The 26,235-nt window shown below is 41.4% G+C and overlaps 1 protein-coding gene across 1 annotated transcript; it reads left to right on the top strand.

Moving 5' to 3' along the window:
- Positions 1-8,062: 8,062 nt before the first annotated feature.
- CREG2 (cellular repressor of E1A stimulated genes 2) lies at positions 8,063-24,717 on the top strand. Its single transcript, XM_044431125.1, is given in 7 exon segments — positions 8,063-8,114; positions 9,578-9,683; positions 11,180-11,391; positions 11,394-11,785; positions 16,384-16,553; positions 23,691-23,804; positions 24,351-24,717. Coding segments are annotated over 7 exon segments (1,191 nt in total). The 3' UTR covers positions 24,496-24,717.
- Positions 24,718-26,235: the final 1,518 nt, after the last annotated feature.

Below are 26,235 nucleotides of genomic sequence, written 5' to 3'. Positions count from 1 at the left end.
CTGCCTTCACAGGAGGAGAGCACTGACTCCCCAAGTAGAACAAGCATGCAACCATTTCAAAGTGCTGCTCCAGCGAAGGGCAGCAACCAGACTGTGGATCCAAACATGGGTGTTTCCATGGTCACTGCTGTCAATATTCCAGAGGTGCAGCTGCCCATTGGAAGGGCAATGTGTAGACAGAGGGAACAAGCCATGTGAGGCAGCCAATCAGAGCATGGCTGCAGCAGCCTCAGTGGTTATTGGGCAGAACAGGCCAAAGAAAAATGGAGGCTGGAGCATCTGCATCTTGCTGCCATACTTGATGGCAGAATTGTGGAAACCATGGACAAACAGGGTAACTGGATTCACACAGCAAGCAGCAGTGAAGCATGGAAACCTTACACCAACCCGTTGATTCTCCATGGGATTTCAAGGAAACAGAACATGCCACACTTCACCATAGGGCCCGCTGGCAGCCACACCAGAGTGTGCAATTTGTTATTCCCATTCAGACAGACCCTTGACCTATGCCTAGAGTAAAATGCATTTTGCTCACAGTCAGTGAGAGAGAGGGAAAGCTGCTACTGTTGAGCACTTTGCAGGACAAAACAGGCTCTGTAGGGAGATAATGTTCACCAGTCTGCTGCTGGGCATGCCCAAATGAAGCGACTGAACTGGCTGGGGATGTCTACCTCCTTGCCTTTTTTAAAAAAATGGCCTTACCCTGTGACTTGGGTGGGAGTGCAATGTATTACCATCTATGGCATCCAGGAGGTGAAGCAGAGACAAGTGATTTTCTGATGCCTCTCTTGGTGCTTTCAAACATCTGCCATGCTGTGCTGTGGCCCATAAAGGGAAGTGAAGAGAAAGGAGGAAGCCGCATTTACAAAGAACAGAACCCTCTCCTTGCACATGACACGGTCTGCAAGAGACTGGAAATGCTTGATCACAGATCTACAAGAGGTGGGTACAGGTGTGGATCAAACAAGTACATTTTACCAGAACCTGTAAGCCTATTAAAATAATAGGAACAAAAATGCCTTTAAAAAAAAAAAAAGGCCTTAGAAGGCAGGGATCCCTTTGTGGCTCAAAGTGTCTAGCACAGACCGCCCCTTCAAAGTGCCTAAGTACATAATCTCTAGCACTATCTTTATCTTCTCTAGCTCACACTAGTTCACACAAGGAGAGGGTACCTTTGGAGCAGGTGCAGGAGCAAAGTCCATGCCCAAGAACCAAATTGAAGCTGAGCTGGGGCAAAGGAAGGGTCTTGAGCACAAGGAGTCACATAGCAGTAAGAAGCACCTTAAGTCAGGTGACCTCCCCTGCTGAGGAAGCTTCTAGAGGAAAGGGCCAGTGCTTGTATAGCTCTTCTCCAAGGCTCCCAGGTGCTGCTCATAAAGGCCCTGATAGCTGCAGTAGGCTGTGCATCCAATCCTGCAATTACCAGGGGTGTTGTTCTGGCCTTTGGCCAGCAGAGGGAGCCCTGAAACTGCTCAAATCCTGACACTAATAATGTGGGTTTGCGTAGTAAAATCTTACCCTTGTAATCCTGCCATATCCTGTATGGTAGGATAAGTTTTTGGAAAACAGAGAGAGAATCAACAGTCTGTTCTTACACACTCCACCATGGATTTTAAATCATCAGTACCTGGGATTCCCATTTTACCATGGATGGTATGGAAACACCATACAATCCCCTGTAAAGAGTGGCCATGGAAATTGTGTTATTGCTCACTTCATTTCCAAAAAAATGTGTTATTGCTTACTTCATTTCCGAGCAAGGCAACCATCTCCTGACCTGATGACAGCTGTCAAATGATGAACGTTTTACCAAATGATGAACACAATATGCTACTGTACCTATAATGAACCTCATAGATATTGCTGGATGGATTGTTAAATGCTTTTTCAATCTGCTGTTTTCCTTCCCCGAAACAGTAAATTTATTTTAATGTTGTGAAAAGAAGGCAGCAATGCTGCCCCTGGAACTTCTCAGCACTTGGAGACTGTAAATGCATTACAGTGCATACTGTTTGACAGAAGTAATTTCTTGGCCAGTGATATTATGAGTAAGAGAATTTCAGATAAAAATGAAAGATAAACTCCAGTAAATCTGAGCTGCAGAGAAACACAGCTGCAATAAATGTAACCTTGTAACTTAATGACAACAGTTTTATAAACCACCTCATCTCACAGCTTCTTTCAAATAAAGAATATCCAAACTGGTGACATTAGAGCAATATTTCATGCAACTGTACTGGGGCTTTGGACTTGATTCAGCAAGGTGGAGATTGGCAATATCTGTTTTCCATAAAGAGCTTATGGAAAGGGAAAAAGATATTGGTGCTGTCATCCCTTTGCACAAGATGCATTTTTCTCTGTAATAGAAACTGCATGTACAAAATGTACAGTATAATACCCACCAGTTACGCTGCTCTCTCTTGTCATTAGCCATCAAGCAATGAGGTCCATCTATGACAGCCTTCTCTCTCTCTCTCTCTCCCTCTCTCTCTCTCTCTCTCTCTCTCTCTCACACACACACACACACAGTATCTCCACTCACATCTGCATCTACTCGTTTCTCTCCCACTCACAGAAACATACGTGCACTCACAACTTTAACATATCCCTTCACTCTGCCACAACCCCCACCCCACCCCCGCAACCCTAACACTATCCTCATCTGCTTTGTTAAGATAGTGGCCAACTAGATGCATAACAGAGGCTTATACACTTTAGCATAATGGACCATAAAAATATCTTGTGGATGAGAACCTGCAAAGTCTTACAGAAGAAGTTGTTATGTAAACAGAGGAATTCTGGATTTAGAGAGCCACACCTCAGGCAATGTTCTTCCATGAATTCAAAGACAGTTTTTCCAAGATCAGAAAAGCAAGTTTTTATCCTATTATACTGTTTAAGTAAATTGTAAATAAACCTTTGGTTTCTGCAATTTGACGATAAAAGCCATGTTACAAAGAAAAATGCAAGTTTTGTTTACTGCTGCTTATCTTCTGCTTTTGATATTCATCAACCACATGTGACGCATTGCAGTCTAAAAAGATTTTTTGTTGTTGTTGGTTTGTTTTAACATTTCCTGTGAAAATTCTGTAACAGAATTTTAAAAAGAATCCAGCCAGAATTGTTGACAGTTGCAAATTCTTTTCCCTCTCTCAGTTATCCTATCATATTCTGCCTATGATTTATTTTTTCTTCAGTTGCCCAAACATTTTCTGACATGGAAAATAAAATGGTTTTGTGTTTGTTTGGTTCTGAAAGAAATGGATTTGCATTTTCTGTGCTATTAAACAAATAGATTGTCAAAATGAATGAGAACACTGTAAATGATGGCATAATTTTTTCATCCAAAATTTCTACACACTTGGTACTCCTACCACTGCATCCAATATTAGTAGCTCTGGTTGGAAGTTTGACTGCTCTACCTGTAGACCTCTAATGGACTGTATTTCATAGCTGACACTGTACATAATGTACCAGAACCCCTTGACATTTTACATTTTGATACATTTTGATATTCTCTTCTCATTAGCTGGGTCTTTTAAAGATCACAGCCACTAGTTGCAGCATTTCTTTATTATTCGAGATGACAGCTAGAGCCAAAACCAGGAATCAGACAGTGTCAGTAATAAATTGTACATCATCTCACAGAGTTTGTTCTCTGTCTCAAAGCATATTGATTGGCAGATTGTCAATTATACTCTCTCAAGTTTCCAGGCCTCATGACTTGGATTCTAAGGTCCAAGTTTCAAAAGCCTCAAAGAGCTTTATTGAAGAAGTCTTGCCGCAAATTATGAAAGAAGGCAAGGAACCTTTGTTCCCATAGATTGTTTTTCACTGTTAAGATTGCAAGAACCAGCCTTGGGAATGGATCCACAACTTGCCTTCTGTTGACAGAAAGGTTCTCTGTAAGGAGGATGTCCTTGCCCAGTTAACAGGAATACCTCCTGCACAATATTTTGCCCCTTTAAGCAGGCCGCACTATCTCTCAAAGTTGCATTTTCAGGGGGCTGGAAGGGTTGCTGTGAGGAGTAGGAGCAGGGAAGAGAGAAGTCTGCTTCCCCCAGTCTAGTTCCACATGCCTAAAGTTGGAAGCAGCTTTCGAATGCAACAGCAACTTCTTTGCAGTTAGACATGAAGTCCATGATTTATGAATGCTCCAACTTTTCATAGCATTAGCCAAAAAGCATGCCCTGATTTGATTCAGAGCAGTTTCCAAAACTTGATTCTTAAATAATTTGCTCCAAAGTCAGAATGAACTTTGAGCTGTGTGTAATGTCAGCCTGACAGCAATTTCTGCTCTGCATTGGGCCCTCTTCAGGGGATGCCCTGAACTAGGGGAATGGAAGAGGTGCCTGGACCTTCTATCCACCATCATCCCTGTCAGTGTCCCAAACCCAGTTTTTTTGCAATAGGTTTGGACTTTGAAACCCTGATGATGGAAAGTATCCTCAAGGACAGACTGCAAGGAAAGAGCAGCTGTCAGTGACAAAGACGAAGCAAGCTGAGCAAGGTCAGAAGACAGTTTCACTAAGCCACAAGCAATGCCTTCCATTTACCAATCCAGCTATAGTCGAACAATTCAGGGATCAGAGAGGATGCAAATGATTCAGATTACTAATACCCTTTATTTGGCAAACAAAATAACTTTGCCTCATTCTGGTTGTCAGTTACAACCTTTTCAAAAGAGCTTTCCATATAAAGAATTATACAGACTATATAATATGGTTTGAAACAAAATCATATCCAAGTACAGTGAATGTTTCTCCACCATCCATTCAAAATGATGTCTTGTCTGGACTTATGCTGTATATTAGGAAGACCTCCCAGAGACCTTATTAACAGTTATAACCTCTTTAAGCCCATTTCAGGTTAGCAGACTTAAATCTGAAGGCACTGGAGGCAGTTACCATGCTGAAGTTCATCTGGTTTGCTCCGTTCTTGGAGGAGCAACCACTGAGAACCACCTCTAGCCACCTGGACCTTCATATCCATACTGGTTAGGAAACTGGAGGTAGCATATAGCCAGCAGGACTAGTAGCCACTGGTAGCTTTATCTGTTGGGAGTAAGAAAGACAGTTGCTCTTGGCATACATTCCCAAGGTCTCCTGATTGGATCCCAGAGGAGACCTCAGAATGTGGCTAATTCCAGAAGCTGATATGAGAAGCAGAGCTGCTTTTATCTCAAGGCCAGACTCCCCATGTGCTCGGGCAGCCTCTGAGAATAACCAAGATGTACTGACACCGGAAGGATGCTTTAAGTGGGGGAGTTTCTCAGAGACAAGCATGCTGGGTATGCTTGTCCACCCCATGATGGGATGTCAACAGAGGAGGATGGTCCAATGAGAGGACCAGCCTGCAGAGCGGAGGTGTGCTCATTTCCAAAAGTCCCCTCCCAAAAGGTTGGTGCCCAAACATACTCATAAGGAGAGTTCCTAGAAGTAAATACTAGATTGGATTCAATGACCTGCTCTGTGAATGCTTAGAGATATTTTCTGGGTGTTTGTGCTTCTGGAAAACACTTTGGTTAACAAAGGTAAATAAAGTTTTGCAAAAAAAAAAAAAAAAAAAAGGTCTGTGTCTTTAAAATTGCAAAGAGAGGAAACCTAGCTCACAAAATTGTCCTCCATGAATTTGTCCGATCTAATTTACACACATCTAGACTGATGGTCCTCACTATATGATGAACTCCATGGTTTAACTATGGGTTGTGGGTAGGAGCAGCTCCTTTCATTTGTCCTGAACATCCCACCAATCAATTTCATGGAATGACCACAGGTTCTAGTATTATGAAAGACCACTATCATATATCACCTTATTTGGCTCCCCACCCGCAACTAAAGGTTGTAGTCTTTGCTTGTAGGGGAGTTTAATGTTTTAGTTGCCCTCTTTCTTGACTCTACAATAATTGTCATATTGATTGAAACTTCCTCGCTTATATCATTGGCCAAAGAAGGCACTGTCACTCTGCTGCTTGGAAGGCTGGGGCAGGTCACTTCAGAAGGCAGGTCAATGTGGAGTTTGTTGGTGTGTCGTTTGGTTTTTTGCTATGTTATGGTTTCCACAATGTATGTGGTTAAGCCAAAATATATTTGTCTCCTTTAAACTTTGTTTGTCAATGCAGCAAGATTGGATCACTTATTCTTATGACATATTGAAGCAAAGAAACCCTTGGTGCCAAGCATCTTTCAAATAATGATAGTGTTGTAATTTTCCCTGGAACATTTTTCTAGAAGTTCAGCCTACACAATCTATATAAAGGTACTAATTAAACCCAAAGATGATAGGAAAGCATGTTCTTTGGCGGATGTATTCACTGAGTTGTTCAGTAGTGATTTTAAAATTTACCACACATTTTTCACCACCACTGTGGTAGTTATTACCAAAGTATTTGATTATTTACTGCTCTCTAATGCTGAAGCCTATAATCAGTATGTATGTCAATGTTCCTATGCATAATCAGCTCCTAGGAATCTGAAATACTTTTTCCTACTTGTTGTAGGGTGTGAATGTGTAATATTCGCTGATTCCTCTTGGATGCCCACTTGCCATCCAGCTACAGAGGTTCCTTCAAACCCTCAGAAGCAGATACTGGGCATGCCTTGGGGGCTACAGAGAAAAGAAAAGAAATTAGGAGCTTTTAGCTAAGTCTGCTAGAGCAATGTGGTCAGAAGCCTCCCAGTAAGTATCATTCGCCCAGTGCTGGTGACTTGGAACACCTTTGACCGCTTCAGATGATTTGCCAGCAGTGGCGTTCCTGAATAGGGAGAGCTTTGCCACAGTGGTTCACATCTGGATAAATCCCAGGTGGGATTATTGGTGCAGCTACCTTGAAATTAGTTCAGAAGTTTCAACTTGTGCAAAACTCACCAGCCAGAATTCTGACATCCATCTCAACGGAACCATATCGCACCTTCTTAAATGCCGTATTTTTCGCTCTATAAGACGCACTTTTCCCCCCCTCAAAAGTAAGGGGAAATGTCTGTGCGTCTTATAGAGCGAATGTGTGTGTGCCCGACGCCTGAGATGCTGCTGGCCGCCTGCACCACGTGGCACCACCTGGCCGGCACGCACTCGGTGCGCCCTGCTCCACCCCCCCCCCTCCAGTGCAGGTGAGAGCTGTGCCGCTCGGGGGAGAGGTGCGGAGGAGGAGCCACTGGCTTTAACCCACCGGCCGCACGGAGAGACGGACTGCTCACCCCCACCGCCTGGGAAGACCTGCCGCCGCCGCCCGGAAGACCACCGCCGGCACGCTGCCAGCCCCACATGGCACCATTTGGCCAGCACGCACTCAACACACCCCCTCCTCCGGCGCAGGTGAGAGCTGTTAATCACAGGTTGGTGTGTGTTTTCAAATGGCAACCCGTCTTTTAATGAAGCCCTTGGGGAAGTGATGGGGAATGTGCCTGTGATTATCAGGAAGCTTTCCATGGATCAGTTACCTGTTAGTTGATCAGACACATTTTTTTAGGATCAGTGGATATTTGAACAGCATTACCTTCATGTATGAAGCTTATTCTTCAAAGGCTACTTAGTCCGCTGTGTGTTTGATTTACCATACAATATCTCATTTTTTGTCAGAAGTTTTTTTCTATTATTTACTAGTAGGGCAGTGTGGACATTACTCGCTTTTTTAGATTTGTTATTGAATTGTCTGTTATTGAATTGTCTGCAGCAGCTCTTGTATAACTGGTGTAGTTTGTGGATTCCTTCAATAATTCCACTACTGACTAAGAAAGTGATGTCAGTGATTGTGAGCAACAGAGCTTCATAAATTCTGGCTCTAGTAATGATGAGTTCTATGGGTTCAATGAAAACTAGAAGAGTACTCGAACTTTAAAGTCTCTCTTTTGTTAATGACAGTGATGATGGTTCTTAATGCTTAATGTTGACTGCTGTTCACTTTACAAGGTTGAAATACGGTATTACTGTATTCTGTTATAGTCTATTAAATAGTTTAGTAAACCATTTGACTCAGAATATTTTTTTTTCTTGTTTTCCTCCTCAAATTATTGTGCCAGCCAGGTGGTGCCACATGGTGCAGGCGGCCAGCAGCGTGCCGACGATGGTCTTCCGGGCGGCGTGGCGGCAGCGGCATGTCTTCCCGGGCAGTGGGGGTGAGCAGTCCGTCTCTCCGTGCGGCCGGCGGGTTAAAGGCCATGCCTCCTCCTCCTCCGCACGCCTCCCCCTGAGCGGCACAGCTCTCACCTGCAGCAGGGCTCACTGAGCGCGTGCCGGCCAGGTGGTGCCACATGGTGCAGGTGGCCGGCAGCGTCCCGGGCGTCGGGCACACATACATTCGCTCTGTAAGAAGCACAGATATTTCCCCTTACTTTTGAGGGGGGGAAAAGTGCATCCTATAGAGTGAAAAATACGGTAAGTTGCAGTCCAGCACATCTGGAGGACACCAGGGTGAAATGGCTTTTCTAGTAGCTATGCCAGTAATGCAGAAGCATTAACTGCTACAGCCATTCACAGATTCTGACCATGTGTCAGTTCCTGGAGTTAAGCCCAGTGTTTATAGACAATTAACTGCTGGAACTTAATATACTGCTTCACAGCTCTTTCATCTGATGTACTTTGCTTTTGTTCTGAACAGTTTCATTTGAATGTTAGCCAAACTCTTGAAAAAGAAAATAAAGAAACAGAGTTACATTCAGTGAGAGGAAGAGCAGAATCCTATCTTTCTCCATTGGTGATATTTCACTTTTTCTTTTTAACTCCTCAGCTTATCCAAGTCATTCTGGGAGACAAAGCTTCTAAAAGCGCTATTCAAGTGACTCTTCCTGTTGGATAAGAAGCACTTCTTACTTTGAAAGAGGGACAGAAATGTACCATTCATACCTCTGATCCACAGGAAGATTGCAGCCGCATTTGGAAGCAAGCCAAGCAGTTCTACAAGACTGATTGACTAGCATCTGTGAAAGATGTCTTTTGCACCAGGTTAATACAAGCTTAGATTTAATACAGAATTCTGTGAAATGACATAGTGTTCATGAAGAGCACGCACATTTTTATTTTATTTTATTTTAATTCTGATGAATGTCAGCTCCTGTGTACATTTGTTGTTGTTATGTGCCATCAACTTGTCTCTCACTTACCGCAACACGATGAATGAAAACTGTTCAAAATGTCCAGTCTTTGACAGTCCTGCTCAGCTCTTCTAAATTCTTCCCTTTCTTTTTTGCCTGCAAATTTCCCTAGCATGATTCCCTGTGACTTTCCCTAGCATCTTCTCCATGGAATATTGCTTTCTTATGATATGGCCAAAGTGTGAGAGCTCAGCTTTGCATTTTTGCTTCTTCAGAAAGTTCTGGGTTAATTTTACCTAGGATACATTTGCTCTTCTTTCTCTCAATCCAGGGTATTTGCAAAGCTCTGTTCCAGCAGCAAAGCTCTCCTCCACCATACCCGTGTGCATACTTAATGTAAATTCCCCACCCACCCACCTTTTTTTATGTTCTTTTGCAATCTGTTATGGGGAAGTAGTTCTAAAAGTTTCAGTTAAATGCAGCAAAGACAATTGGCAGGCTTCACTGGAGGACAATCTGGTGCGTGTGTGATGTTTGCTTGTGAACAGAGATTAAAGCAGATGTTTCAGGTTCAGTTGCCATCCTAACATTGAAAGAAGCAACTCAGGGAACACATGCATTGGGTTATCCTTACAGCAGCCGCAACCCTGTGAGGTAGGTTAGGCTGAGAGTCTGTGACTACTAGCCCAGTGTCACCCACTGAGATTCATGGCCGAGTGGGGACTGGAAGCTGAATCTCTTACATTCCAGTACAACTTTCTTAGACACCACACTGCACTGGCATACCATACTGCACTGTACACGGATGAAGCCATTCTTACTAGTTTTTTAAATGTAGCTCCACCTGATCATCTTCAGTGAATTCAAAGGGTCTTACAAAACTTATGATCATGACCAAAATGTATTAAAACATAATAAAATGAATAAGTAATAAACATATACATATAAAGAGCAAGCAATAGAAAATGAAGGGGTTTCTGCCCATTAAAACATCCAAAGTAACATCAGCTGTCAGCCTATCCCACGGCCAGATCCCCTTCCTTCCCAAAAGCACACACGTTAGTCAAGCAACAAAAAGGACTTAAGCAGCTCTTCCAGGAAGGACAGCTGAAGAATAAGTGTTGCAGCCAAAAAGCTCCTGCTTTGTTCCTTTCCACTGCTGGAGCAGGAATCTTGGTCAAAATGTCCCGGGTTGATTGCAGTGTACAGGATGGAACCAGACGAGAGAAGGCGTGTCACGCTCATCCTCTGGTCAACAAAAACTTCCTTCACATTGAATGTCTTGCTAAGGACACACATTATTACTTTTACCACAATCATTGTAGAGCATCATATAGTATTTGAGCAGCTTCTCACGTATTACCTCGTTGCCTGTGAAAGAGGCTTGTAACAAGAGAATCAGCAGATCCCTGCAGTATCACACCACCCCCCTGTGATGCAGTGGACAGAGCAGTCGTTTCGGGAGTCTTGAGACTTGCTATCCTGCCTCAAAGGCTAATACAAGATTATGGTGGGGATGGATTGCTTGTGTTGCCCTGAACAACTTGGAGGAAGAGTGTGATAAGAAGTAGAATAATACTGAAGAGGAGGAGGGAATGTTGAATCTCAGGCAGCATCTCCTGATAGCCCTCTTTTTTAATGTGTTTTATACTGCATGTTGTGCTAATTTTAATTTCTATTTTACTTCTTGTTTGTATTAGTAACTTACTATTTTTACTTCTATTTTACCCTATACTAGTGAAACCATCCGGATTCACTAGTATAGGGACAGTTTATAAACGCTTTAAGACAAACAAATAAATAAATAAAAGCATCACCTGATAGCTACAAGATTCTTGTAGCATCCCACTATTCTCCATTTAGAAAGCCAATGTGGGGGAGGAGTCAGAGTGTCCGACTGAGGGGCTTTAGTCCACACTCCAGCCAGGAAACTCACTGGGTGACTTTGGGTCGCTCACAAGCTCTCAGCCCTCCGTCACGCCAGGACCAAATGGAGAGGAGGAGAACTTTGTAAGTATCTTTGGGTTCCTTGCAACTGGACGGGGTATGCATGTAATGCAATACTAAGCAGCAGCTGCATCAACAGCAGCAGAGCAAATTTGGGGAACCTTCACCTGCGAAAGCTAAAGGAGATGCGTTCTTCTTCTAAGCACCGCGAGGCGCCTGCTGGCTCGCCAGGCATTTCGCCGTCTTCACCGCGGGAGGGCGCTGCGCTCTCAGCCGAGCCTCGGCTTGTTTGCGTCGTTTCGCTGCAAAGCTGCGTGCACGGCTGGCCGCGGCGGCGTTGGGCGCTTTGTTGCAAAATGCCCGCGTGCGGCTGGGGGCTCCGGCGGAGAGAAAGCGCGGCGCCCTGCCTCTCCTGGTTCTCGTGGGCCTTGTGGGGCAGCCTGCTCGTCGCCCCGGCTTGCGGCTACGTGATCGTGAATTCGGTGTCCTGGTCGGTGACCAACGAGGTGGAAGAGGAGCTGGACAGCTCCTCCAACGAGGAGGTGCTCCCCGCGCTGCTCGAGGACACCACCAGCATCTGGAAGCAAAGCTACCCGGCCTCGGTGTACAAAGAGGAGGCGGAGATGAGGCCGCCGGGGACGGCGAGATCGAAGCAGATCTCCTCGCCTTCCCGGATGTTTTCCTACCGGAGAGAGAGCGGCAAAGGCGCGGACAGCCTGGCCTCTCAAGAGCAAGCGAGCCGGACTGCCCGTTTCCTGAGCCATCACAGCAGCTGGGGCTTCCTGGCCACCGAAGCCACTCAAGAAAAGGTACCCAGAGCAGTGCGCGCGCGCGCGCGCTTCAATTTTGAGATGCATTTCCTGATATTGGGGGTAAAAGGATTGTTACTGTACTGAAGAAGCAGCTTGCATTGTTAACTTTATTTTGCAGTCACCATGCCAATCAAACAAATAAACAAGCAAAAATATTTGAACAAAACTGCTACCAACTAGATCTGTCCAGCTCCTGTGGGTGGCATCTTGGCGGTACTGCAGTCAAAGATTATTTTTTCTCAGTGGCCAGCCAGTGCCAGACCTGCAGGGCAGAGCTATCCTATGCACCCTGGATCACAACTAGATGGCCATGGGATTGTTTGGATTCCCTGATCCGAGGTAAGCGAATTGCCCCTGCCTCAGACCTGGAAGGTGTGCTCAGATACCGCTCTTCCTACCTCCCCTTCAACCAGTGCAGAAAGAACCTCACGGGGCACCCCTCTCAGGTAGCAAAAACAAACTCAGAGAAGCGGTATGGTGGGTATTTGGGGGAGAATGGAAGAGCCCAGCACCATCTGGATAGGATGTATCTGCAGCCTCCGTTCCCCCACCTCTGAAGCACTGCAGGTGGATGGCCGAATTGGCTCCCTGAATTGAGCAGGGAGGCAACCTTTTTCTTCCTCCCACTTGTGGTAGGATGCCTCTAATCTTCTGAGGTTGGAGCATATGAGTCGCTTCATAGGATTGTGCCCTGAGCTGATGTTAGTCACTTGCTGTGCAGAAATGGAAATTTAGTAGCCCTTGCTACGTGGCCTCTCTGCTGGTTAGTTTAAAAGATATTTGCAGGTTTTAATTAAAGAAGCAAACCAGAGGCATTCTGCTTTTGTGGGGCAAAGGTTGTCATTTGTTTATGTATTTAATTAATAGAAAACGTGAAACATGGAAACCAAATTACTAGAAATAGTTCAGAATTGGTTGACTACAGTGACACCTTAGTTTTGAAAGGTATTTTTTCCACATTAGCTGAAAGACACTGATTTTTCCAAACAGCAATAATGGACCTTCCCTGCCCTGTGCAAAATTCAGTTTGGCTCCCTTTAACATAAAAAAGTTCCCTGTTAGCCATGTTGAACTGATTCTTATTAACTGAATTTGAAGGTATTAAAGAATGATCTTTGCTGTCCCAGTAATATTATGTGTGTTTGCCTGAATATCACTTTTCTATACTTGAGGCAAAGGGCAGAGGGTTCCCCTCTGGAAGTCGCTGCAACTGAGTTTCATATGATCCTTGTCTTGTTTATCTTCACTACTTTTTATTTTGTTTAAATAGATTTGGCTTTAATATAGTGACTTGTGAAGCAATGCAGTGCATTCCATTGCTGAAGGGGTTGAAGCCACTATCAGAAATGCTTATGGCTGCCTTTTCAGCCTACAAATATTAATTGATTTTAATATTTCAATATGTAATTATTTTAGGGCATAGTCTTCATAAGGTAGCTTGATCATAAAATATACAACTGTATTAATATATTAAAATAACTCCAAAACAATATTAAACAGCATCACAAATGCCAAAAAAGGCATAGCAACATCCACATAAAGAGTTTCAGACCAGCAATATGAAGCATACAATTTGAAAAGGCTACCTGGAATAGATATGGGTTCTGCACCTAGGAAAAAGAAGCCAAATGCATCATCACGAGCTGGGGAATACTTGGCTCAACAATACTGCAGGTGAGAAGGATCTTGAATTTTTGTAAATCACAAGCTGAATAAGAGTCAACAATGTGATGTGGCTGCAAAAAAGGCAAATGCTATTTTAGGCTGCATTAATAGAAGTACCACTTCCACATAATATAGAGTACTAGTTCCGCTTTACTCAGCACTGGTGAGGCCTCATCTGGAGTACTCTGTCCAGTTCTGGGCACCACAGTTTATGAAAGATGCAGGAAAGGTGGAAAGAGTTCAGAGGAGGGCAACCAGGATGATCAAGGACTGGGAAAAAAGCCTTATGAGGAGAGACAGAAAAGAACTGAGCATGTTTAGCATCAAAAAGACAAAACAGAGGTAGTACTTGAAAGGATGTCAACAAGAAGATCTCTTCTCAATCATTCCAGAGTGTGGGACATGGAATAACAGGCTTAAGTCACAGGAAGCCAGATTCCAGCTCAAGTTCAGGAAGAAATTCCTGACTGTTGGAGCAGTATGACAGTGGAACCAATTATCTAGGTTAATTGGTTATTAAATTGTCCCACACAAGCATTCGGGATACATCCAGACAGCCATCTGAGAGGGATGGTTTAACTTGAGTCCTTCACTGAGCAGGGGGCTGGGCTTGATGGTCCTCTGTCCCTTTCCAACCTTACTGTTCTATGATTCTGTGGCGCCTGCATACTTCACATTACATCCAAGCCAGTAGTCTAGCCTGGATGTGACCAGGATATGATTAACCAGTAATTGTTTCCTTTGTCTTGAATTGTTTACAAAATCCACTGCAACTAGACTAACAACCTACTGTAGGTTCTACTGTACAGTTTTTGGTTTGTGTGGATTCTTTTGGAGGAGGATCATTTGGTAGTAGCGTCTTAATTTAAATATTAACATTGAAAGGGCATATTTGTATATGGGCAATATACTAGTCTTCCTCAACCTGGTGCCCCCAGATTATTAGACTACAACTCCCAGAATCCCTCAGCCAGCATGGGTGGATAACAATGCTGGGAGCTGTAATGTGGCACATCTGGAGATGACTAACTATATACTTTGACCCCTGGACGTGAAACTTACAAACATTAATTTCAGCACACATCACATAGAAATATGGTACAGAATGGCTGATCAGACATGTACAATTTGAGGTCTGATGTAGCAAGGTGGAAAATTACTAAGCCCCTATTTGACTCACCTATTGAAATTGGTGGGACCCAGTGCACACTTGCTTAATCTGATTTTTGTTAACCCTACGCAAGACCATGTTCAAAGTGCTTAATTTTGTCTGGATCATGTATCTATGGGCTTGCATTTCCAGGAATCCTCCTATTTAAGGGGAATGCATTTGTTGGATACAACTTTCAAATACATACTACTCAGGTAATCCAGCTGAGATTAGGGAGGCAGACTGGAAAAGATGGGACCACAAGAGGAATTTAGGAAAAACTTGGGTGGCATCCAATTAATCGCTTCTCTAATAGAAAATCAAGAACCACCCCTTGTACCCTTTATGCCCTTAATATCTGGTCTGGAGAATTTTACTCCTACCTTAGGGAAATATTTCAAAGATCTTATATTTGAAACACTAGGTTTATGTAGATATTGTATTGACCCTTTAAAATGTCTTTTGTATATAAATACTGCACTGATTTCAATATGCTATTTTCTGTGATCTATTGAGGTTCCTTTCTTGCTTGATATGTTTTTTCTTCTTGGTTTTTGGCCCTGTCATCCTAGTCAAAATTAAGGATTTTTAAGTTCTGTGCCTTGCAACAAGAGAGTTAAACACAAGCTGTAATATTCTAGTTGAATACAGTGTTAAGTCTCAATTGCAGATTTTAGTACCTGAGGGAAGGGGATGAAAGGGGATGTTGACATTTCTACCTAAAGAAATGACCTAAAGTAACTCTACAAAAATTTGCTTAGCCATCCAATTTTCAATTAATGGCTTCATACATTTCCTATGTATTGTTAAACAAAAAATGAATAGCCCAGAACATGAACTGTCCAATCAGCTATTAAAGTTAAATTGGCTTTACAATGGCCCAGCAGAATTTCATAAATGTCTGCTCAAAATAAGTCCTACTGAATTAAATGGAGGTTACTGCCAGGTAAATATTAATAATATAGGGTTATAGCTTTACTTAACTGCAACTGATTTATATTCAGTTTTTTCCTGTATCTGATAGCATCGCGGTCCCTGTTCCTGGCTGGTACGAATCTGAGACCCACTAATCCTAAAACCAACTGAACAGACACTTAGTTTTATAAAATCACAATGAATTCTAGACATTCCTGTACAATTGCTACATTTTATTAATGGCCTTTGTATTATTTTTGGCAATACAAGTACACATTTTATTCTTTAAAGTATGCAATGAACAAAATGCCAATTAATATGAAAAAGTAGAAAGCAACTGAAAAATTATCTCTGTGAAAGAAAGGACAATATTAGCAATTCCAATCAATACATCTAAATTTAGGCATGTTGACAACCAGTTGTGACAATCAAGGAAGTGGACTCCAAGCTAAGTAAATTATAGAAACATTTTCTCAACAACAACAACTGTTTATTACAGTCAATGACCAGCTTATTCATAATAGACAATTTACAAGTGATACTATAGATTAAAATATTCCAACTATTAATTAGGCAAAATAACAAATTATATGAAATTGTTTAAAATTACCTGTTACAGTTTTTTTTTAAATATTTTTTAAAACATTGCATAGGATATCTTTGTGAGTCTTATAAGCAGCTGCACAAAGAACTGTTGATTGCATATTGATACCTCTATGGAGCTTCTCGGAACCTCAGCAGCAGATCTGTCTGGCTATCAACATATTTTTAATTGATATCGAGAATATTTGCAAACACACACACACACACACACACACACACACACGGCAGGCTTTCTAAGTGGTAATTATTTGTCATTTTTCAGATTCAAGGAACACCGTTGGGAAATTATTTCTCTATCAGTGATGGTCCTGCAGACAATAGCACTGGAATTCCTTTCTTCTATATGACTCCAAAGAGCAACACAGTAGCTAATCTGATGAAAAATTCTGTAGCTTCGCTGACATTGCTAGAGGCAGAAGGAGACTTTTGCAGGTACAGTAACTAAGACATTTGGTGCCTGTGTTTTATACAGTAACTCTTTGAGTGTTCCAACTTTGAATCTGTGGTGGGCATCCAGGGATGGTATAATGCCCTGCCCCTCTCTGCCTTGACCTTTCAGTGCTCAGAAGGAAGGTCTAAAGAAATCTAAATGTGTTTGCCTGAATATGGTTACAGTCCCTATCCCAGTGATCCAGTGTTTCACTTGATATGTATGCTGTAATATGAGGCACTGCTTGACATGGCCCATGTCTGTTCTGGAATCCCATGAAATTTAAAGTTGGATCTGAGCATTTGGATCTGAACCCAAAGAATCCAGATGAAGAAACCTAGCTCAGCAGAATTTCTGCACCAAATATGAATCAGAACATGCAGTTTGGCAGCCAGATTTTCCACTGCAGAATCAAATCCCTGCAGCGTTTTTAAACCCTGCCGGACAAGCTGTAACAATTAAGATGTATAATCTGTTCCCTTTTGGTCCACGTTAATAAGTGTTGGGAAAAACTTGCAAGTTTGTTTGCAAACATCTGTTGACTCTGTGGGAACTACACGTTGGGCCAGTACGAGGCATATGGGGAGGGCAGGACAAATAAAAACCTGCATGGAACACTCTGCGTGTGTTTGTCTGTGTAGATTGGGTCCATGCACACACATGGTTCACAAACTTTCTGGGTTTGTGATCCGGTGATGAAGTAAGCCCCAAGCAATTAGACAAATAAGCAAATATACCAGCGAACAATTATGCACTTTCTAAGAACATCTTGACTCAACAGTGGCCACAGGATTGGAAAAGGTCAGTTTACATTCCGATCCCAAAGAAGGGCAATGCTAAAGAATGTTCAAACAACACACCATTGCACTCATTTCACATGCTAGCAAAGTTATGCTCAAAATCCTACAAGCTAGGCTCCAGCAGTATGTGGACCAAGAACTACCAGAAGTACAGGCAGGATTTCGAAGAGGGAGAGGAACTAGAGATCAAATTGCCAACAAATGCTGGATCATGGAGAAAGCGCCATGAAAAACATCTGCTTCATCGACTATGCTAAAGCCTTTGATTGTGCAGATCACAACAAATTGTGGCAAGTTTTTAAAGAGATGGGAGTACCAGATCATCTTATTTGTTTCTTGAGAAACCTATATGCGGGTCAAGAAGCAACAGTGAGAACTGGACATGGAACTACTGATTGGTTCAAAATTGAGAAAGGAGTTTGGCAAGGCTGTATATTGTTGCCTTTCCTATTTAACTTATATGCAGAACACATCATGAGAAAGGTGGGGCTAGATGAATCACCTGTTGGAATTAAGATTGCCGGGGAAAAATATCAACAACTTCAGATATGCAGATGATACCACTCTAATGGCAGAAAGTGAAGAGGAACTAAAGAGCCTTTTGATGCAGGTGAAAGAGGAGAGCGCAAAAGTTGGCTTGAAACTCAACATTAAGAAAACTAAGATCATGACATTTGGTCCTCTCACTTACTGGCAAATAGATGGGGAAGAAATGGAGGTAGTGACAGATTTTATTTTCTTGGGTTCCAAGATCGCTGCAGACACTGACTGCAGCCAAGAAATTAAAAGTCGTTTGCTCCTTGGGGGGAAAGCTATGGCAAATCTAGGCAGCATACTAAAAAGCAGAGACATCACGCTGCCTTGTATCTGCGCTGGGCCTGACTACAGGATGAGGACATGCAAATGTATGCAGTGAAGCTGCAAAGGCTACTTTGCAGGAAAGAGAAGCAGGTTCCAGAGCTTGTGACCTTGAGTGGAAAAGTTGCAAGCAGGTGGGAGGACCTGCTTCACCCCTTTCACAGCAACAGTTTTTCTTCTCTGCAGGGGCGGGTGGTTTGTGTCGTGGGTTGAAAGCTTCCTTCTGGTGTTCAGACGACGTTTTCAGGGACACACAGTTGTCCAAACACCTCCCAGAGCAGAGAAAAGGCAGCTGGGGGTGTGGTATAGAGGGATGTGGGAAATAAGTGGGGAAATAATTAACCACCCCCTTCTCTAACCCTTCTCTGGTCAAAACCACTCCTTCTCAAAGTGGCATTACTTTACAAAAAGTGGCCAGTTGCATGTAACTTCTCCATAAGGGGCCTGAATGTTGTTGCTACAGTGCTTAGTTTAAAAAACCTTGATGCTGGTACCTGTAGGCCCTGGGTTTGGCAAGACTGCAGTATCCAAACAGATGGCAGCTGTGGTCAACTTTGAAAACACTGATGGAGGGGTGGAAGAGACCGAATCCAAACTCACCCCTCTGCCAACAGGTGATCAGGCACTGCACATGATCAGATCCTGTGTGTTGTGATGAGTGACTGGTGCATTTGGGATATGACATAAACTGCAGTATTTCAGATGGGGAACACAATACAGGTGGAGAGGGAAGACCATTTGCGATCACAAAATATGAAAGAATCACTTCTGCACAATGTAGATAAACTAAATTAAAAAAGGATAATGAAGCCAAACGCAGGTCCCATATTTCTAGAAGCTCTTGACATCCTAACTCATAGCTTTGAAGTGTGTGTGGGGTGAGGAAAGAAGCTCATTATATTAGCAGCAGCAAAAAAACAAGGTGGTGAATGCCCTAAGCATCAAGCCAAAGAGCAAGAGAAGCTTTGCAGCTTATGAATTTTGCTTTCAACAGAGATTTAGTTTGTCCTTTGCACCACGCAGATTAGTATTGTTAATACATGCTTACTGGTTATTTTCTTTTAGATGTTCATCGTGATATATGAGTCACAGAGGAGGTGCATAAGCATGTAATTGTTTTTAAAAAAAACATAAGATCAAAGTGATGCTGCTTTTGATAATTTTGCTGCAGTGTTCATCAGTTGATATAACTTTGCCTTATGTACTATTGTGGTGGTAGAATACAAAATTCTTAGGCATGTGGACTGAATCACCTTTGAAGACTCAGCAAAATGCTCCTCAGTTTTTGTTGGCATACACTGAGCAGTCTCTGAGTGATGCTTAGCGCAAAATCAGAACCATGAAGAGATTAAAGGGCAGGAAAGAAAATGACAGACTAATTGAAATATGCTAGTTGTCTGCTCTAGAACCAAATAATATTTTATTGTATATTTCATCAAACGAAAAACAAAATGCAAAAAAAGAAAAAAATCACATGTACCATAACTTCTGCCATGTTTCACAATGCTCAACCAGTGGCAACCACTCTTCCCTGTGCCATCACTCCTGGAGAAGGGAAATGTAGAAGATTTGAATTAGGACACTCAGCTTACACCCTATTCTACAATAATAAGTGGCTTGCAGACTTTCATGTTAACAATTCTATATAATTGTTCCATGTAACATTCCTAGCTCTGCACCCTCCCTTTGCTTGGGCAATTTATTATTGAGAGAAGCCACCATGTTTTTCCCTAAATGCTATCAGACTAGAGGTCTTAGGGGTGCCTGCAGCCAACTCATCTGTCACTCCTAAACATCAGCACCATTCATCTACTGAGAGGCAAATGGTGAAACTGAGCAATAATGAGCTGCTAAATACTCCAAATTATAGCCTTCAGTGGATGAACGTTTCATCGTAGACCCTTAGCCCTTCTGAGAATTTGAGGACCCACAGTGCCTTGGCAGTGAAACATAACAATTAAAATAAAATTAAAATGGACTAAAATTTGTCCTTTGATCTAAGATGAGAGGAAGAGATTCATTTGCCACTTTTATTGGTGGAGCCCCATACTTAAGTCTACTGTACTGAACCAACGTAACTATTCTGTGAATTGTTTTCTGGCAGCTATGCATGGCAAGATTTGGGATAGATAAAATGCTCTGTGAAACTTAAGTAGGTTCTTGTAGATGCTGGCAGTACATATTTGTGTAGGCACACTTTAATAAGCAGGTTGCCACTTGTTTGTTTCAAGTCATTCTGAAACTGGGAACTTGCGTGAATGAGAGAGCAGAAGAAAAGGCAGAAAGGAAGAATTTTTATCACTATGAGCCCCACCTGGAATTGCATAAGTGTGTCAACAGCTTCATAATCAGAAATATATTATATAAAATTTTTGCATAACTGAATATGCACCACTTAAAATAAATAACAAAAATAGTCTTATTGCACCTTAAAGACTAACAAATTTATTTTAGCATAAGCTTTTGTGGACACTGTCTACTTCATCAAATTCATGAAAGGTCTACCTCAGATGGGTCAATTTATATTACATGTGGGGAGGAGACATGTAAGCAGGAAATTAAAATGCAGAGAAATATTGACAATAATTAGTACCTTAATGGTTGCTGAAGAAAGTAACACAGTTACTGAGAAACAGAGTAGCCATTAATTGAGTCATGGAGAGATTATCAAGAGGAATGTGGAAAGGAGGAAAAGATAATTGGGTTGAAGGAAGAAGGCTACCTTCTATCTCATACTTCCTGTAGTTTTATGGGGTGGGGTCACAGGGCAAGGTGAAGCCAGAAAAGAGTGAACTAGTGAACTTGTAGTTATGAACACGCAGGCATAATAGGTTGATGAATATTAACTCACACACCTTGAATAGACAATAGGCTATTTATTTATTTATTTATTTAAATATTTCTATGCCGCCCCATTCGCCGAAGCCTCGGGGCGGCTCACAACATAAAGTGTAAAGTCTATGTCCTTTTTTTGAGTCTCTTTAGCACAATCTCAAGAAGAAAATGTTTGGAGTGCTGAAATCAATCCAACCAATGCAAAAATGCACACAAAAGAAATCCTTTGTTGAACTGGTGTTGCACAAACCTGTTGCTTGCCTAGGCCAAAGAGAAATGCGCTTTCTGCTGGACAATGAGAACTGTTTTACACAATTTCTTATTACAGAGATGATACTCTCCCACATAGACACAAAATGCACGTGTGATGTATGTAGATGTATGTAGTGGGATGAGATGGGAGATATGAAGTAGGTGGATGGAAAGACTGTAACCTCCTAGTACCTTGCCCAATGAGGGAAAGGGGGAGGACGGTGGCGGACGGGTTAAGGGTTAAAACGGGATGTTTTGTGTGTTTGTACTTTGGAGAGATTCTGATAGAGCGGGCTCTCCCCGTCTATTGCAATAGAAGGAAATGCCTCACTCTGATGGTAGTCTTGGTTATTTAACTTGAGAAGTATTTTTGCAGCTTTTTGGCATAACAGTTGCCATTAAAAATGCTGCTGGGTGATAACACAAACATTATTGTAGTGCTGAGTCATTTAGCATGATAGTGCAATAAAAATAACTCCAAACCCAGTTAAACCACAGGAAATAGAACTGACATTCTTAATGAATTGTGCTTCAGCAATTTCACATTGATATCAGTCTTTTAAATTCTTTAAAGAATTCTTGAACGTTTGAGGTTTGCTCAATTTGAAGTCAACTCTTCATGCATCTGATATGTGTATGGTGTTCACAAAAGCTTAGGAAAAAATAAATTTGCTAGAATTTAAGGTGGCAGAAAATTAAGATTTTTTGTTGTATCATGTTAGGATGGCTTCCCTCCTTCCCTCCCAAACACTCTGGTAAGAGTGAATGAGTGAATGGGTAGGCATGTCAGTATGTTGCAGTAAAATTAAGAAAGAATATCATGACATCTTAAAGGGTAGCACCTCTATTTATTCTGGCATAAGTTTTCATAGACACTATCCCCTTCATCAGATGTCTCTGCATCAGGTATAATGTCTATGAAACCTTATGCCAGAATACATAAAATTGTTAGTTTTTAAAGTGTCAGAAAGCTTTTTTGTGTGCATATATATGTGTGTGTGTGTGTGTGTGAGAGAGAGAGAGAGAGAGAGAGTATACATATCAGATTAACAGGAATAAAAATCCCTTCCCAAGGTGCCTACAATCTGATGTTAAACAGAAGGAGAGCAATAGGAGATGAGATGATGGAGGTGATGGATAAACAGGGGAAACAGTACGTTCCTGGGTTATGCCAAATGCCCCCATTTCTAGGCTTTTGCGTGGTACACAGAAGTTTTTGACACATGGGGCCATCTTGAGAACTTGAGTCACAAAATGGTAGTGCTGTCCATTTTTGGAAATTGCTAAAGTATTCACCAAAACTATTTCTTTGTATCAGGAAATTCCATAGTCCAGCTTAACTTAAGTGAAGTCTAAAAGCTGGCTCAGGAGATATCATGACACAGCCCCTCCTATTTCAAGCAGAATGTGCTGATCAGAAAAGACTTCATTTTATACTGCGTTCTTCCTTCCTCCGTATGCTTCTCAAAGCATTCTTACTAAATTCCTGTAATTTCTTCTCCTCTCCTCATTTCACATTTACTGTACATCCACAATCACCACTGTGTTTCATCTCTCCTGCCTGCTTTGACATTCATTATGTTGTAAGCCGCCCCGAGGCTTCGGCGAATGGGGCGGCATAAAAATGTTTTAATAAATAATAAATAAATAAATTTCCTCTGAATAGTTCCCCTCTTTTAATCCCATTCCTTTAAAAATAATTTTAAAGAGAGTAGCTTTTCTCTTTAACCAGCTCATGTTGCGACACTTGCCTATGTGGCTGGCATGGTATGGCCCTGATTCATGACATTCAAGCAAAGTGGTGATAGGCAATCTGCAGTAGGGAAACCTACCTAAACATGGGCTGAGACCCACAGGTGGATCCAAACTATTTATTTAGCATGGTAGCTGATAGTGTCTACTTAAAGTCTTTGATAGCTGATCCAACATGTGTTACTAACCAGCACTGATGGAAGTTCAGGAAAACAGTGTGGCAGTTCAAACTGGGCCAGAAAAAGGAAATGTAAAATAGGCTGCCAAGAACCAACCAGACTCTGCAAAAGGTAGAAATAGATTTGGTGGAAAACACTTTATTTCTTCATGAGTTAAAATTCTCAGATGTGTCCCCCTTAGCAACCCATAGTTCTGAGTTTGCATTGTCATGGCAGACAAATCTGTTTAGATATCTTCATTAACGCTTTATATATAATTTTACTGCTATGTTTGAATTGAATTTTAATTGTTCATGCTATCATGTGCTAGAAAAGCAGGGTATAAAGCAAATAAATAACACCCATATCAGACATATATAGTAGTGTACCGTCCTTTCATGATAAAATAGGAAGTTACAAGTATATCTAAGCACAAGTTCTAATGTGTAGTAACATAACATAAAGCAAAGTTCTTTTCTTTCAGAAGAACTGTTGTTGATCCTGACGATTCACGGTGTGCCAGACTTATTCTTACAGGAGAGATGGTTATAGTGCCTCCACAAGAAATGGAATTTGCCAAGCAAGCATTGTTTTCTAGGTCTGTATCAATCTATTTCTGTATGTCTGGGTCAGTATTAATTCACTTTTATTGTGCTAAGGGGGGCATTTGGCCCAAAGAACTGAAGGGAGTAACATGAGACAAGACTTCCATGAGACAACCATTTCTCTAAAAGGGTATGCTTGTAAGAGTCAGATGTTAGCTAAAAACAGGGGCCCCTTCTCCTTCTAGGGTTAAGAACCTTTAAGCCACTTTGGTTAATGCTAAGCTCTCCTGCTGAATGGGGTTTAAACAAGTTCCAACATTGATTTGATAATGCCCAAGCTTTGTAAGAGGAAATAATAGGCTGCACAAGATGACACAAACTTTACTAACAGTTCAGTTCTGTGTGTGTCCACTTAGAGATAAACCCTACTGAGTTCAGTGGATCTTACAGGTATTTGTGCCTAGGTTTACAGCCTAAAGGCAGTATTCCTTATTCCCTTAACCTGGTGTAGGCTCACACAGCTTCCAGGTTGTAACAAATTAATCTGTCTGGCCAAAGCCTTTTAGTATAAACCTGTTTGGTTACTTTTGTTCCTTTAGGCACCCAGTAATGAGAAAATGGCCTCGCAATTATGAATGGTTCTTTATGAAAATGAACATCGAACATGTCTGGCTTCAGAATTGGTATGGAGGACTTGTCACCATTCCTCTGGAAGAATATTTCAAAGCTCCCAGTAAAACTTGATTGAACTTTAACATATGTGAATTCAGTGTTTTCATATTTACTTTTTAAAGAAAAGGTTTTATATATTGTGTTATTGGGTATTTATTTAACAGTATTTCTGTGCAAAGTGTTTAAAAATGGCTCGATCCTTCTTAATTGGAGCAGAATGACAGTATGAACCTTTTACGTGAAAATGAGTAGTAGATGCTAAACTACAGTCAATAAACTTACCATTTAAGACTGGTAAGGGATTATACTAATTTCTTCTTTAAGGTGTTTTGAGTATTTTTGGATTTTTTACAAACATGTATCGCGTAGCTAGTGACTATACAGTACATGCAAATTATAATTACTGAAACTAGGCAAGAATTGCAACCCAAGATAAAATGGATAGTATTTGGGGAGGGAGATGATAGTATTACTGCACCTCCTTGCTTTTTTGAAAGTCGAAAGGGGTGCTTTAAATATGTGCAGCATTCTCAGTAGGCACACATTTGATTTTAGTTATCGCACAAAATGTAATGCTCTAAAATAGTTTGGGAATAGCTTTGTATCCTAACTTGCTTCTTTGAGAAAGTAGGAAAAAGTCAAGGCATTTCCGTTTGCTTAAACTGCAGGGATCTTGGCTTTATTTGTTTCTAAAGCTAAACTACAGGTTAGTGTTATGTGCATGAGCACTGAAATTATGTGCCTCTGTGTTTTCTTCTCTTCCTGCAGTGTAGCCAATAGAGATGATTGGAAGCTTTTGCTTATTTTCAACTAGCTACAGTTTTTTGTGTGTCCTGCACCTGGACAAACTATGGTTAATGTTAACTATGGTTAACTGAAACAACCCAACTTCAAACCATGGTTAATTATTCTGGTTTTGTTTCAGTAAGCCATAGTTAATACTAATCGTGGCTCCAAGTTTGGACAGAACAAGAAAATGTGACTAGCTGAAAACAAAACAAATGTTCCCTAACCAGTTTCTCATGGCCATGCCAGAGAAAGAGGGGGGAGCACAAGAGCCCATGCACATCATGTTAAACTATGGTTTATCATTATGTGTGTACTATGGCAGTGGAAACAAAAATATAGGCTAGTCCATTGCTAAGATACGCTTTATCTTCTCAACTGATGTTTGAATGGGCTCTAGAACCAATCTTTTAGGAAGTTAAGAGATACCTTAATTTATTATTTTGAAGTCAAGGAATAAAATAATAGTCAGCTAGACATAAGAAATGCTATAGCTTTCTTTTCTTATCCTTATGTAAACATCAGTATTTGGGTGCATGAAGTTCCTTTTTAAGTTTTCCAGCATATCATAACAATGTTAGGAAGGGAATGAGAGTGTTGCAAATAGCATAAAACCAAGCTCAAACTGCAGTATTTCAGAGACTCGCAGAAATATCACTTTACCTCTGTCTGCATACATTTTTATTACTTGAGAATGTAATCCAGTGTAGAAGTCACTGTACCTGTAATTGACAGAGTGGTTACTACTAGGTATTTCTGTACTCGGACTCTCTTAAAAAACTGTTCTCCATCCAGTCAGTATTATTTACTAGTATTTTATTAACACCTATATAACCATTTTTTTGTTGCTAAAACATCAAAGGTGCAGAACAATTTAAAATGATAAAAGCAAGACAATTGAAAACATGTAAAGTATTACACATGAAAATGTAATAATTGAAATGGCAAAATTAAAAAGATGCATTTGAACCTTAGTTCAGGAAATTTAAGATGGTTTAACGGATGGGTCTACCTGTGAAATTGACT

The sequence above is a fragment of the Varanus komodoensis genome, unplaced genomic scaffold (genome assembly GCF_004798865.1).
Source record: "Varanus komodoensis strain SLA01 unplaced genomic scaffold, ASM479886v1 scaffold1, whole genome shotgun sequence".
Taxonomy (NCBI): Eukaryota; Metazoa; Chordata; class Lepidosauria; order Squamata; family Varanidae; genus Varanus; species Varanus komodoensis.
This window is presented reverse-complemented; position numbering and strand designations above follow the sequence as displayed.